Source organism: Populus trichocarpa, chromosome 10 (assembly GCF_000002775.5).
Source record: "Populus trichocarpa isolate Nisqually-1 chromosome 10, P.trichocarpa_v4.1, whole genome shotgun sequence".
NCBI classification, from domain to species: Eukaryota; Viridiplantae; Streptophyta; class Magnoliopsida; order Malpighiales; family Salicaceae; genus Populus; species Populus trichocarpa.
This window is the reverse complement of record NC_037294.2, coordinates 21915928-21930886: the sequence shown is the minus strand read 5'-3', so window position 1 is coordinate 21930886 and position 14959 is coordinate 21915928. Positions and strand designations below refer to the sequence as shown.

Genomic DNA, 14959 nt, shown 5'->3' with positions numbered 1-14959 from the left:
CATTTTAATTTTCATCATAAATATCCTCTAAAAATAATACTATTTTTCTGACATGAATTTAGCTTAGTGAATAAGGACCATAGTGGTGGGTGGTAGGGCAGAAAATTGAAAAAATATTGGAAGGCCAAAGTGTACAACCTGTCAAAGTAAAAGACCAACCAAAAGCAAAGAAAATAAATTTCTTCAGAAAAATAAAACTGGCACTGCCCTGGTTGGTCTGCTCTGCTTTGATCTGGTCCCATAAAGTCTCCATTAATTCAAACTTCAGCAAGAACTAATCTTTTTAGGTTTTTTCTATAATTTTATTTCTGGGTTTTCTCTATTTTCTTCAAAAGAAAGAAAGAAAGAAAGAAAATATGATCGTGGCAGTTTCAGGCATGGATTCACTCGGTGAAAGAGCAGCAAAGATGAGAGAAGCACTTCAAAAAAGCCAAACTATAACTGATAATGTTGTTACAATTCTGGGTTCCTTTGATAGTCGTCTTTCAGTTCTTGAGACTGCTATGCGTCCTACTCAGGTAAGTAGATGCGGAAATTTTTTTTTGTTGGGTTGAGTTTTGTTTGGTTCTTGAGAAAATGATGGAAAAGATTGGGACTTTGGGGTTTTTTTGGTGGCAAACTGAAGAACCCATATGAGATAATTGATACTAGTTGTTGGTGTTTAGTTTGGTTTTCTAATTGCTTTGACTTGTTCTTGCTGTTTTCTGTTTTCTGTTGATGTGCTGTTTGTTGTTTGGTTTGTGAGGAAGTGGAGGAAAGCTGAAAGATTTGGCGGTTTTTTTCATCGTAGGTTGTAGAACCCAGATGAGATAAATGGTTAGTTGGGTGATTCAGAAGAGAAAATTATACGATTCTTGATTGGATCCTGGTTGCCAGTTTTTATTTTTTTATTTGTAATTGAATTGACTGGTTATCCTTTCTGGGTATTGATTTATGATTTGCTGTTTAGTTGAGGGAATTTGGATCTTGAGTATTAAAATAATCACTGTTGAAGAATTCCAGATGGATGAATTGACTAGTTATTGGAGGCAATTAAATTATACTGATTCGATTGGTTTTATCTGTTAAAAAGTTGGGTTTAGATTGTTTTTATTGAATTTGGCTGTGCTTAATCTGGACTTTGTAGATTAGAACGCATGCGATAAGGAAAGCTCATGAGAATATTGACAAGACACTAAAGGCTGCAGAGGTTATATTGACACAGTTTGATGCTTCTCGGCAGGTTGGTTTCATGTATTACTACAAATTTTGCTTTCTTGTTCTATTTGTAAATCACTATATATTTGATTGTTAGTGCCGTTACTTTCCCTGTTTTAGAGTATGTTTTGATTTTTTCATGATGTCTACTTTTGCTTATAGCTGACTCACCCATTGAGACTAGCTTGATCAAAGTGTTTTTGTGCTTTCCCATTCAATTGCTAGACTAAGGTATGTTTTGTCTCAAAAATAGGATTCTAGGTCTTCTTTAATCAGCATAACGGAATTAGTTGCCATTCTAAAACTTCCTTCGACATACCCAAAGGTCGTTTTTTTTTGTTTTGCTGCCTTAACTTTTTTAATTTCTCAAGGTGAAAACTTGATGCCTTGTCTGAAATTTAATGGGTTATGTCTTTTCTCAAGTACTACCTTTTCTTTGATGATGCATCGATTTTGATGTTTGGAATCTTTTACTCTTTGGATGCACATTTCTTGCACGTGACTGTTGATATCATCATCACTTCAATATTTAGGCAGAGGCTAAAATACTAAAGGGACCGCATGAGGACCTAGAAAGTTATCTAGAAGCAATTAATCAACTACGAAGCAACATTCGTTTCTTTAGTGGCAACAAAGGCTTTAAGAGTAGCGATGCAGTCATCAATAATGCAAATACCTTACTTGCTAAGGCTATTTCAAAGCTAGAAGATGAGTTTAAGCAGCTTTTGGCATTGTACAGGTATGTTGTCCAAGTGATGCTTTTCATGTTGCATGCCAGTCACTTCTAACTGGTTATTGCTAATTCTTCTGCTTTTCTAACCATTTGGTGCTTCTATTATACACTGATGATATTTAACATTTCTCTATGTGTCAAGTGTCAACTGATAGTTATCTATGATAATAAGCTTCAAGTGTCAACTGATAGTTATCTATGATATTTAACATTTCTTTATGGTTTTGGATGGAAGCTGGTCCCATGTGCTTGCTTCAACTTCCTTATCTTGCAGCATAATTTTATGTTTTGCTAGCTTATGAGCATGTATAGATTAACCTTTGGGGATATCATTTAGGACAGGCTTTTCTGTATTTGCAGCACGATTGTCCCTTTTTTCTATATGATGGCTACTTTAATTATTATGAAGGTAAGCTTTCATTTCATTAAACAACAATCAAGCTGGACTCTGTTTACTTCTCATGAACTCTCATCATCTGTCTATTTTGTTTTTGGAATTTATATATGATGCACGATTGATATTGATCTCTCTAGTGATTCTGGATAGGAAGTGGTTGGTAATGACCTATGTATGCACTTTGTCTGGTCATGCAACTTAGCTTTGTTCATCTCACTAGCTTGTTTGTTTTTATTTTCTAAATTCCAGCAAGCCCGTGGAAACTGATCGTCTCTTTGAGTGCCTCCCTGAATCAATGCGGCCATCTTCAGAATCACCTGGAAACCCATTTGGTGGCAAGAATAATCATCATGAGCACCAAAACGGTACTTCAGAAACTGGTGGTTTCAAACATCTTACTCTCATACCTCCAAGGATTCTACCTTTGTTGCATGATTTAGCCCTACAAATGGTTCAAGCTGGGAACCAACAACAGTTACTTAGAATTTACAGGTAAAGAGCTTTGTCTTTTGACGAGTTCTGCGACTTGTAATATTATTTGCACTCTGAGCTATTTTGACCTCCATGATTTTTTTTTGTCCATCCATGTAGTTGTTTACTTCAGCTAAGTCAATTTTACAAAGCTTCAATAGAACATTAGTTTTTTCTTACTACTTTAGTGCTTTCTTGGAATAAAATGTCTAAATGGCCCAGCCCAATATAAAAGGCAATTTCTGTGCTTTTAGAAACCAGATTGGTTCTAGTCTAAGGTAGATGTTAATTCAGGTTTTTTAATTTTTTTTACCTTAGAGTATTCTGCATGAAATCTAACTAGAAGAACTTCTAATTTTGCCTAGCTGAAGACATGTGAGCTTATAGAAAATTACAGTTTCTTTCCATGATTCTATGGTACTGCATGATTCCCAAGCCTTGTCAATATCAGCTAGCAGTTACTGCCTTATGCAACCTTATTTGACTTTATAGTTTAAATAGGAAGACATGGTATCAAATTGACAACTTCTTTGTTTTCATTCAGGGATACCCGTTCTTCAGTATTGGAGGAAAGCCTTCGCAAGTTGGGGGTTGAAAAGCTGAGCAAAGAGGATGTCCAAAGGATGCAATGGGAGGTGTTGGAGGCCAAGATTGGGAATTGGATTCATTTCATGCGCATTGCTGTAAGGAGACACTACTTGTATTTATGTTGTACTTCCTAGTATCTAATTATGTTTTGTGCAGGTTAAAATCCTGTTTGTTGGAGAAAGAAGAGTCTGTGATCAAATATTTGAAGGGTTTGATACTCTCCTTGATCAATGCTTTGCTGAATGTACTACTAGTAGTGTCTCCATGCTTCTTAGTTTTGGGGATGCAATTGCCAGAAGCAAAAGGTCACCTGAGAAGTTATTTGTGCTTCTGGACATGTATGAGATAATGCGAGAACTACATTCAGAGGTATGGTTAGTGTGACATATATACAAGGAATGCATTCTGTTTACTTCCTGTAAATTTGTTCAGTTTTATATGAATGAAATAAGAAACCAATATGTATAGCAGAAATTGCAATATTCATTTGTATATTAGCTCTTTCTTGCTTTGTTCCCCTCCTTTCTTTTGACTGAGTTTGATTCATATTCTTTCTTTGCTGAAGGAAAATAGGAGCCTATTTCCACTGGTACTAAGTCTTAGATCCTTTTTTCCAGGTTTTCCACGTGGTGGCTTTTTAGTACACAATTGAATCAAACATCTAAACACATATCTCCATCTGACACCAATTGGTCTATTTATGCTACCGATTTATGATAATTTTGTGGATGCAAAATCTATAAAATATATGATATATTCCATATTCCGCTTGGATGCCAGAATAGATGTTTAAGCATGAGTTGCAATCAGGGTTAGTAATATTGTTGAGAAACAGGGCAGTATTGTAAATATACTGCACAATGTTTATCGACTGCTAATTCTTTTGCAGGTTGAGGGAGTTTTTGGTGGTAAAGCTTGTAATGAAATTAGGGAATCCATGTTTGGTTTGACAAAAAGGCTTGCCCAGACAGCTCAAGAAACCTTTGGTGATTTTGAAGAAGCAGTTGAAAAAGATGCCACAAAAACTGCTGTTTTGGATGGGACTGTCCATCCTTTGACTAGTTATGTGATTAACTACGTGAAGTTTCTCTTTGAGTAAGTTCAGCTGACCATACTTTCGATCTTCTAGTTCCATCATTTAGCTGGTTCCATTTGTTCACTTTCAGTGCAGTGTCGTTTTCCAACTTGAAGCTATATGATGCAGCCATGCTAATGATCATCAAGCTCTCTAAAATCAGAGTCAAATCTTGGTTTATTTAATCATCAGGGACTCCCAAGCACACGAATTCTCTATAAATAGAAATAGATAATTGAGGGCATAATTAAATACCGTTACTGTAAAAACAGATCTCGCTGTGAAAGACCTACTACTGGGGAGGGTAGAGCCAAAAAGTTTAAACTTTACAAGTTAACAATAGCATTGAACCCAAAGACTGATGAATCCCTCCAGCATAGCATAGCCAGAGAACGACATTAGTTTTACTATAAAGGTGATCATAATTGGGGTGTACTTTTTTCTACATATTGTTTCTTTAGTCAGAGTGGTTGGCCAAAATATTCTTCGCTCACCTATTGACATCGAGCAACTTAGTTCTATTCTCTAAAACCCTTCTGGCCCTTTTTTTAACATTTCTTTTTTAATAAAATATTCCCATGCTGCTGGATTTGACATTGGATATGTTCGCATTATTTACCTGTAAACGGTGTATTAAATCTCTACAGCTATCAAACAACCTTGAAGCAACTCTTCCAAGAATTTGAAAGCAGTGGCGAAACAAATTCACAGTTAGCAAATGTAACAATGCGAATAATGCAGGCTCTTCAAACCAATCTGGATGGGAAATCTAAGCAGTATAGAGATCCAGCTCTGACTCACTTATTTCTCATGAACAATATTCACTACATGGTCAGATCTGTGCGCAGGTTTGTCGTGCTTAATTTTTCTCAGAGTTCTTAGAACATTACTAGTTCTCCTTGTGGCCAAGTTTCAGTGTGTAATATTTTGTTTTCAGATCAGAAGCCAAGGACTTATTAGGGGATGACTGGGTTCAAAGGCATAGAAGGGTTGTGCAGCAACATGCAAACCAATACAAAAGGACTGGTTGGTCAAAGGTGCTGTTCTGTTTGCCAATTAAATGAACTGCCAGATAACAACCATACTCTTAGTTAGCTTTTATTGATATCATATAGTCTCGATATTTTAGACATTTGGGGTAGCTGAAGGTGAAAGGTGCCCTCAAGGTGCTCTCAGGGTGCTGGAAGCCTTGTGGACTAAATCTACTAGAAAATATGTGTTTGCTAGTCAAGTTGTTTTCAACATGAATGAAATATAACAAGAAGATACAGGTATAGGCAGTTGTGATAAATTCTAATACCCAAGGCATATGAAAGAAAAGTTGACAAAATGGAACTTTTGTCAGTGGTAAAAAATAGAACAAAGAGAAAAAAAAAAAAAAATAGAACAAAGAGATGTGTATGTTCTTACTAGAAAGAAAAATAGATTTGTTGAGAGGACTTGCCTTTTATTTATTCTGTTCTATTAATACAATGAAAAGATCTATAGAGTAAAGTAACTGGGTTTCACCTTACTAAATATTGGATTTTCAGATTCTTCAATGTCTCTCTACGCAAGGGCTTACCTCATCCGGGGGAGGAGGTTCTGCAGTACCTGGTGAGGGAGGAAGTGGCAGTGGAGCTTCAAGAGGGTTGATTAAAGACAGGTCAAATCAATTCACATTATCTTTTGGTTTTCATATTCACAAACTTTTCTAACCTGGATGGAGAAGCATGTTATATGTTCAGGTTCAAGACTTTCAATGTACAATTTGAGGAGCTTCACCAAAAACAATCTCAGTGGACTGTTCCTGACACTGAGTTGCGAGAGTCACTAAGGCTTGCTGTTGCTGAAGTCTTGTTGCCTGCTTACAGATCCTTTATAAAACGCTTTGGGTATGTTCTGCCCCATTATGCTTGCACCACAGATACATATGCTTCTTAATATTCTTGTAGATTTGAAAAAAAACATTTCTCTTTTGTAATGTGGTTTTTGCAAGAGAATGGGGCGCATGCATTAGTTTAAACTTGATCTGAAAATAGTAAAACATGTACATCAATGTTCAGATTTTATATCGGGCAGGCTCATTTGTGATGGTAAGGGACAGGGAGTTGTTATAATTTTTGCATTTTTGTGTCTCTTTTCTTTTTTTCAACCTGGAAGCTCATTTCAGTTTCTGCTCTAAACTATCTAGATCATGGTAGAAAAAAGCTTGAAACCTAATCCAAGTGGAATTCTGCTCCATCTTGACATCATCTTTCCCCTTTTCAATTCTGAATGTTGTAAAACCTAGGTTCTGGTGCTGCCACTACAATAAAGATTGTGCAAACCCACATATTTAATTGTACCTTGGTCTTCTATTTGTATAATTTCCCTCATTTTGTTGCAGGCCCCTAGTTGAGAGTGGGAAGAATCCCCAGAAGTACATTAGATACACAGCTGAGGATCTGGAAAGAATGCTGGGTGAATTTTTTGAGGGGAAGACCTTGAATGAACCCAGGCGGTAAAGTTTCGATGCTCTCTTGAAAATTGGGCACATGCTCATGATCTAGTAGCTCATGCAACAAACTTTCTTTGGAATGCTTAGTAGTTAGGTTCCTCCCCCATTGTAGGAGTGACAGTGCCTTAGTTCGGATGATGATATTATGAGAGGGGGGTCTTGTGCATCTATGTACCATTTGTAAAGGCTGTGAATAAATGTATTCTTCCTATTTGATTTTAACAGAATTAAAGACTTTTTTGCTGTAGCTTGTGCTATTGGCCAAGAGTTTCTTTGTATTGATGCTATAGATCGGCTTTTTTCAATTTCCCAGACCATATATATGTTTTTCAGTTTTGTAGTATGTATTGTGGTGGAGATGGATTGCCCTGCCATGGCCTCATATTTCTTTTCTCCAGCAAGATCATCATTACCACCATTCCTAATTCTAGATGGTTACTTCGGCTATATTATATGAACAACGCGCTCCCACTTGAAGAGAGAGCTGAGAGAATACAAAATACGCATAGACAAGTGTGTTATCCCAAAAACAAAAGAGCCCAACCTACCTCCACCAATCACATGTTCAAACAACACATTTATTACATTAAGTGAATTAGTTGTTAGAAGAGGAATGAATAAGCTTCAACATTAAGTGATTCTAGGTGTGTTGTGTTGAAACAATAGTATGATTTAGTACACCAAAATTCATTCCCCATCCTCTGCTCTTGACACCAAGAATGATATCTTTATATATATATATATATATATATATATATAATCAAGTATTTATCACCAAAAATAATAAAGTCTTAACTAAGAAAATAATTTCTCATTTAATCAAAATGGGCCAAGGCTAATTACACTATTCAGGATATCAAGGGAGACAGCATGTGTCTGATTGGGTCCAAACATCCTCCTCAAAAAAAAAAAAAAAAATAATAATCAACCTGCCGCCAAAAACAGAAAGCCACATGGACCAGCTTTTGCCACGTGACGCAAAATCTAGCCATGACTGACCTTCTTGAAATACCGTTATTTGCCTTCTTTCGTGTTCTCTGGCTCTTAGAAAAAGTCCTACTCTTTCGATCATCAATTCTTGTTTGGTTTCTAAGAAAATTGCCATGGAGAATAATATTTCACCAAAGGGTATGTAAATGTAAAATTTCCTTGTTTTTTCATGTTTGATTTGTTCTTGTGGTTTTCTTTTAAATGTTTCTTTGTGACTGTTGATCATTGGCTTTGAAAAATATTTGTGGGTTTTGAAGATAAGGAAGATGAGACAAGGGAATGTTGCAGCAAGGAGTCATGTGAGTACAAGCCAGGAAAACCTGTTTCTGATGATATAATACCTCATATTCTCAACTTGTGAGTACTTTCTTTTCTTTACTTTGCTTTTGATTCTATCTGTTTTTAATGCTACTTCGGTTAGATAAAGCCATGAATCAATTGTTTTTGTTTGAAATCACTGCCATTAAATTTAACCAAAGAAGTGGACTGAGTCTCAGTCTGCGAAAGCTGTCCTGAGGATACCTCTACCTGTAAAACTAAAAAGGAAAAACAATCTGTGATGTTTAAATGGAAATATAATGAAAGGGAAATTCCTGCTTTCCATGATGATGGGTGTTCAGATGATCGTGAAATTCTGTTCTTGGTCATCAAGACTGACTCTTTATTGATCACTTCAAGATGTTCATCGAGGTTCTTTAATTGATTGTTTCAGATATGGATCTTGTGCCACACCTCGCGACTTTGAAATCTATGCTTCAAATGCTTCCTTTGAAGATCCACTCATGTGTGCTCATGGGTATGTAAATGTTGTTGCCTCGAAATGTTTTGCTAGTAAAGTGAACCTGATTTTTAAACTTAAAACACACTGCATCACAGAGCACTGTTTGCATTACAAAACTGGATTGATAAGCGGAGTTCTGTTGTAATTACATGTAGAGATGTAGTTTGCATATGCTGCTGTATGAAAGAGCTATTCAAAATTGTTAGCATTTTTCATGGAGTGAACATTTATAACTTTACACAGTGAACAGAATTTTGTTGTTCCATTGATCTCTTTTTGGTAGGCTTTCATCAGAATCAGTATTTTTTTGCTTGTTTTAGCCAGAGAATGTTGTGGGAATGAGTGCCTTTGCAGTTTCTGATTTTATGATTCCACAGGGTGAAGCAGATCAAGTCAGCATTCTATTCACTTTCTAAGGTACTTTATTTTCGGTGTCGGTAATAATCTTCTTCTTTCAACATATCAAGTATTTTATTCAATTCGTTTATGCTTATATGTGTTGATCTTTCAAGAGAATATTTAAAGGCGCCTGAAGAGAGTTTCAATTTAACTTTCTGATTTTTCTGGAGATGCATCATGATTTCCTAAGCTCTCTCCCCCTCTTGGATTTTGCTCTTATCATTATGTCTAAATTTCAAGGGACATGCATATCTTGTTTGATGGTTTCATGTTTGGAATTACTAGTGATCATTGTTTCAATGCTACTGTTGATCATGTATTGAATTGGAAAAAAAATGTTAATTGTTTTTCAGATATTTAGCGAATCAAGAATTGTTGAATACAGCGTGAAAGAAAAAGCAATGTCACCGGAAAAGCAAGAGGTTCAAAACTTCTTCTGCAATTTATTTTCACTATTTTTTCAAGGTTTGGTCATTGATACAGATTTTTGAAGCTTTACGTGTACATTTGCTTTAGATATTAATTGATAACAAGCAGAACTATAAGTTCCTAGGAAGAAGTATAGACATGATATCACTCATTAAGCTATATGTGGAGGATGGGAAGGTTGTTCGCCACGAAGATTGGTATGCTCTACAGATGCCCATGTAGAATTCTCCGTCATCTTAACCTACAGTATAGTTATGCTTATGTTCAATTCTGCATTAATTTTATACAGGTGGGACAAGAAGCCTCTAAGAAATAGAGAAACAATCAAGTTTCCAATGGCTGGCCGCTTTATGGAAACACTTCGCAGGGGATCAATGCTTGCAACTCATGCTATGATGGGGTTCGGGAAGGACCCAACCATGTAAAATTACTCTTAGAATCAAACAGATATGTTGTGCTTTTCTTCTGCTTAATTCGTGTTCATGCCTGTATTGGTGTTGTATTTGTCGCTTAATCACATCAGCAAGCCATATATTGCTGGCTGTTCTGCTTTAAATTAGTATTACGAGTAATAATCAGCAATTACAAGTTTGTATTCAAGTAATGTATAATGTTTAACAGCTTTACGTTCAAGCTCCATTTTCTTGTTGCAGAAAGCTGTGTCCAGGTAATTATTGGAGGGAACAAGCTTTGTAATCACTGTGCATATTTCATTTACATATGATTTCTCTCAATGAAGTTTACATTTCCTTCTTTATATTAGTTTGGCATTGCAATACAACTGCATTTTTGAGAATTTCTTAATTTCTTTTTTAAACTTCAAACTAATATTTTTTTATCGTTTTGATGTCGAAAATAAAAAAAATAATATTTTAATGTATTTTTAAATAGAAAATATTTTGAAAAATAATATCTCTCACACTCGTAAATAAACACGAGTGGTAGTAGCAGTGGTAGACAAATTAGCCGAATGTTAGCTTACTGGGCATCGACTCATAACAGGGCTAGGCAACCACAATAACAGAGAGGGAAAAAGGAAGGAGGTGAAGTATGGGAGGAAGTTATGTTGTTTGCTTATGATCACATTGATTGCAGTTTACCAGAAATAAATTGATTACAAGCATACCTGCGCAAACCACACAATTAACCTTTCAAGTTTTTGCTTAGATATCAGTGATGGATCGACAGAGAGATGAGACTGATCAAGCATGAGATCCACCCCTTTAACATTAATTGACCTCCTCTCACAATATTTCTAGTCAAGAGGTTGAAGTCATTGGATGTGTGCTTGCCACCTAAACCATCAACTGTTTTCTAGTAAATTTCTCTCATCATGTCTTGTGTGAAGAAGAGAGGACCTTAATTTTAGGCTTTAACCTTGATTGCCATACATATCGTCATTTTCCAGTTGTTTTTCTTTTTGTTGAATCTCGATGTGCTAGGCTGTAGATGTGTTTTTTTCCTGTTCATAGCTGCTGCTTTATAAATGTTTATTTTTTTCCTTTAATATAACGTGCAAATGCCATGTTATACAGCACTAGAATTCTCAAGCTTTAAAGTTAAAAAAAAAAAAAAATAGAAAAAATTAACTCTTATGTACTCTTGAACTCTAACTCTTCAGATTAAAACCCTGTAATCTAAAATCTAACTAAAAAAGAAATTCTAAATAGCCAAGAAAGCTATAAAAACAACAGAACTAGGATCGATCAATCTTGTCCATAATGATTGAAAGCTATGGTCTATATATCTCTCCAAGATTCTCAAAGACAAAATCAAACAATGATTGAAAGCGAAAAAACATATCGAATATCCAAAACCATATCTAACATTCTCTCGTTAAATTTCACGCCGGAGCCTCTTTTTGACTGGTCTTTCCATGCTGCTTTGCCTTTGAGATTTATTTATAACCCCACAATAAGCCTAAAGCCTAGTTGCTCTCTCTCTCCCCCCCCATTATCATGTGAGAATGATGAGTGAAGGATCCAAGACTATAGGGTTCTTCAGGCATAGATGCATCAGTTAAGGAGAGAGTGAAAGATGGGTGATTCTATGATAAAGCCTTTTTCTTTGTCCGAGTTCAATTATACACTAGTTATTGGAGTTTCAGATCCAAGAATTCCCTTACTTTCATGCAAAACTCTCTTACATGAGAAAGAAGGAGCTTTATGTACATGGTGACCTTAAATAAGAACAGCCATTTTAGCTAGCTAACTTTCTTTTTCCAAAGACTGCAAAAGTATTAAGGTGTGGAAACTTTGTCTCCATGCCATTCTTTTTCGGCAAAGGGCTCCACACCTTCTCTCAAAATCAAAAGCTTGAGGCGTGGAAGCTGTCCTCGATGAGACACTGCTATTGCAGTATATGAAAGATAAAAGATGTGAGAAGTAATGCCTTTGAAAAGTGTGTGCATTTTGAATACTTTATGCCCTAATGACCCTAAAAAGAATACATCCAGTGGGTTCATGCTTTTGTATTTCCTTTTCCCATTCCTTTTTATCACTTGTGATGATTTTCCGTTCATGTTCTAAGATTATACAAGGATAACGGCTAGTATAATTCATCTCACAAAAGTTAAGTTGATTAAAGATCTAGAAGTTAATATTAAATGATTCATTCGACTTGATGGATTAAATTAATAACGGGTTAACTTAGTTAAAATTTAATTTAATTTTTTTTATAATTTTCTTTTTAAAATGATATTGTTTTAGATTAAGTTGGATTAACCTATTCAAATTATAACTCAAGAATTTGAGTCATTGATTGAGCTTAATGAGCTTAACTGAGATTAATAATTTTGTTTTTGATCTATTATCTTTTGTTACCATAAAACTTGAAGAAAAATATGAAACAAATCAAGATCATGCAGTTCTGCCCCACCTCATCATACCATGAACATAAAACAAGCTAGCAAGTAGTAACAGCCTTGTGATTAATGATACACTGATCAAGACCTAAATGTTGTTGAACTTGATATTTTACTGAGGTTGATTAACAATACATAGATTAGCTAGGACCTTGAAGAATATCACTGTCTTGGTAAAAACTCATTAATATTTATATTAGTGCTTAAATGGGTATTTAGTTAGATGCTACAAATTAAGGTCAAAGGATTCTGTCACTAAACCAAGCAACAGCTGCTAGAAGGCCCAGAATTTGAATTGCGGCAGCCACTGAAGTAGACTAAAAGTGAGTTTGGAAAACAGCTGACTAAGTTTTAGCTCATCGTCATCTGACTATTTTGTCCAAGAGAATGTTTTCTGCATGTCGGATAAACATGAATTGTAGTGGATTAAGGGTGTCTGAAACGATTGACGAAAAGGTCACGAAGAATATGCAAGAAAAAACCATCCCCTCAGGAAGAAAAGAGACCAGAAAATCAACATTTTCTGAAAGATGTTTGTTATTGTTCTCAAAAGTCTTCTGGGGTATGATATATTGTTAATTATAAGTGTGCAAACATGATAAGAGCAATAAAAAACATGTCTAGATATGTTTCTTTAAAGATTAACAGAAATTCAAAGGAAAAAGAGGAAGAATTAGGATGTGTGTGAAGCTTATAAGCATGGCTATAAGAACCAGTTAAGTTTCGAGTCGTGGGTTGGCTAGATTAAATCACTAGTCTCGATGAGTAACTTTTTTTTAATAAAAATAATATAAAAAGTGTTGTTTTGAAATAAAACCTGGTCTGAACTAGATTTTGGATGGACGGCTCTATATTATTGACCCACCGGCCTAGCCGTTGTTTATAACCATGTCTCTGTTGGTCATAGACTCAAGGGTACAATCTCCCGGCAAGTCACACAAGCTTTTCGTGGAATTGGATAACATCCCATAAGACTTCCTGGTTAAAAACATCAATCATTCATGGAAGTTGCTATCATTCATTCTCGTGACTTCTTGCTCAAATCTTTTAACCATTTATCCCTTAATGGGAACAAAGCTCGAGGTCTTGTCTTCAAGTGACAAAGGCTACCCATTATCATCAACTAAGTGGAGTAGTTCTTAAAAATTTAAGGGGCTGCTGTTGAATAAGGATTGGTTCCAACCTAATTACTATCATAATGCTGTGAAGTGTACTTATCTCTTAGACCAAACCCATGGTGTAAGAAAATTGTGTTATTGGTTACATGAGATAATATTAAAATTTTCTGATCTTTTTGCCTGGTATTCCTTTTCTTTTTTCCTTTTCCCTTTGTTCTCCTCTCTTCTTTTGTCTTACTCAAGTAAGAACATGACAGTTGGAGATGAGTAAAGCAGGGTGAGTTTCACATTTTGGAATACTTAAGCCATTGCTTTCCTTGTTTGATTTTATGTTCTAAAGCTTACAAAAGAATGGAAAGCATAGGCTCACTACTTTTTGTAGTTTAGTCAAGGTTAGTTAGTTCTCATGCTAAGATTCTCTGGGGAGGTGTAAAGAGCTTATATTTATGAGTCTTTTGGTTTCTTACAAGTAGAGGAAGGTATAGAGCTTTCTGAAAGATGAAGCTTATTCCTCTTTTCGTTAACAAAATGATACCTCTGAAGTTTGAACAAAATCTTCAAGAACAACATGCAAGAACCAAAATCTAAACCTAGCTATATTCCTCCTCTTTTGGTGACCACTCCTTTCAAGCTAGTTACCAGTTGCTACATAAATATAGCATGCGTGAGATATTCAGCAGAATAAACTCAAAACAATATTAGATTAATCAGTCAGCTACATGGCTGGATATGTTAGAACTAGAGAAAAGGAAAGATAAAAGTTTACATTTGAATGGTGAGGAGCTGGCAAGGTCCCATGATTTGTTCTTCAGGTATATAGCTTGTTAATTAATATAATTATCATCATATATATATAACAAATTCTTCAAACATGGTCCCATAAAGTCTTAAAAAAACGATCTTCCTTTTTGGGATTCTAAAGTGAAAACTTCTTTATGGTCTAAAGATTAGATGCTTCTTGTTTTTGTGCTGATCCTCTTTTTGGTTGACGATCATTCCCTCCTTACACTTCTCAAAGACTAGAATGTTAAGTTTTAATAAACCTACCAAACAAATATAGTAATAAAGCGAACACTTGCCCACTAGTCATAAAGTATAGTGTTCACTTTTTAATAGTTGTTTCCCATGGAAGATTTTTTTTTCTTCCTTGTTTCTCTTCCAAAGTAGCCACTCCTTTGCATAACCTTGAAGTTATGAATCTAACCTTTTGATTTTCAACAAGTTTTTTTATCACTAGTTAAGTTCTTAGTGTTTGTCTCTGCGTTTCAAGCTAAAAAAGCATTGTTTTTTTACTTGAATCGCAATTTCACCACAAATGAGCCCTTAATCACCATGTTTATCATTGCTGGAACTATAAGATCAGTATAAAGGCAATTTGAGATGATATAGAATATAAACTTGCATGGAAGATTGCCTAACTTGTACAAAGAAATGAAATC

The 14959-nt window shown here is 35.3% G+C and overlaps 2 protein-coding genes across 4 annotated transcripts; both read left to right on the top strand.

Moving 5' to 3' along the window:
- Nucleotides 1-141: 141 nt before the first annotated feature.
- On the top strand, nt 142-7245 carry LOC7469522 (exocyst complex component EXO70A1). 3 transcript variants are annotated; one of them, XM_052456581.1, is made up of 13 exons: nt 144-287; nt 370-518; nt 1127-1222; nt 1731-1936; nt 2577-2819; nt 3343-3481; nt 3543-3755; nt 4276-4481; nt 5109-5309; nt 5399-5498; nt 5994-6106; nt 6189-6335; nt 6830-7245. In XM_052456581.1, exons 2-13 carry the CDS (start codon nt 378-380, stop codon nt 6945-6947), a joined length of 1923 nt encoding a protein of 640 aa, XP_052312541.1. In that variant the 5' UTR covers nt 144-287; nt 370-377; the 3' UTR covers nt 6948-7245. The 3 variants fall into 3 exon arrangements, with proteins under 3 accessions (XP_002315422.2, XP_052312541.1, XP_024466786.1); XM_002315386.4 differs by having other exon boundaries at nt 142-518; XM_024611018.2 differs by lacking the exons at nt 144-287; nt 370-518 and adding an exon at nt 791-816.
- Nucleotides 7246-7900: 655 nt separating this feature from the next.
- Nucleotides 7901-10296, top strand: LOC7469523 (uncharacterized). Its single transcript, XM_002315387.4, has 7 exons — nt 7901-8068; nt 8188-8287; nt 8643-8726; nt 9089-9128; nt 9464-9532; nt 9627-9736; nt 9829-10296. The coding sequence occupies exons 1-7, from the start codon at nt 8044-8046 to the stop codon at nt 9962-9964; spliced, it is 564 nt and encodes a 187-aa protein (XP_002315423.1). The 5' UTR covers nt 7901-8043; the 3' UTR covers nt 9965-10296.
- The last annotated feature ends 4663 nt before the right edge of the window (nt 10297-14959 follow it).

Excerpts from the sequence above, each read along its gene's own strand:
- LOC7469522 (XM_002315386.4), top strand. The coding sequence starts at position 357 with ATGATCGTGGCAGTTTCAGGCATGGATTCACTCGGTGAAAGAGCAGCA. Across the intron at positions 4,482-5,108 it reads TACGTGAAGTTTCTCTTTGA|CTATCAAACAACCTTGAAGC; the intron begins GTAAGTTCAGCT and ends AAATCTCTACAG. Across the intron at positions 6,336-6,829 it reads TCCTTTATAAAACGCTTTGG|GCCCCTAGTTGAGAGTGGGA; the intron begins GTATGTTCTGCC and ends ATTTTGTTGCAG.
- LOC7469523 (XM_002315387.4), top strand. The coding sequence starts at position 8,044 with ATGGAGAATAATATTTCACCAAAGG. Across the intron at positions 8,069-8,187 it reads GAATAATATTTCACCAAAGG|ATAAGGAAGATGAGACAAGG; the intron begins GTATGTAAATGT and ends TGGGTTTTGAAG. Across the intron at positions 9,129-9,463 it reads CATTCTATTCACTTTCTAAG|ATATTTAGCGAATCAAGAAT; the intron begins GTACTTTATTTT and ends ATTGTTTTTCAG.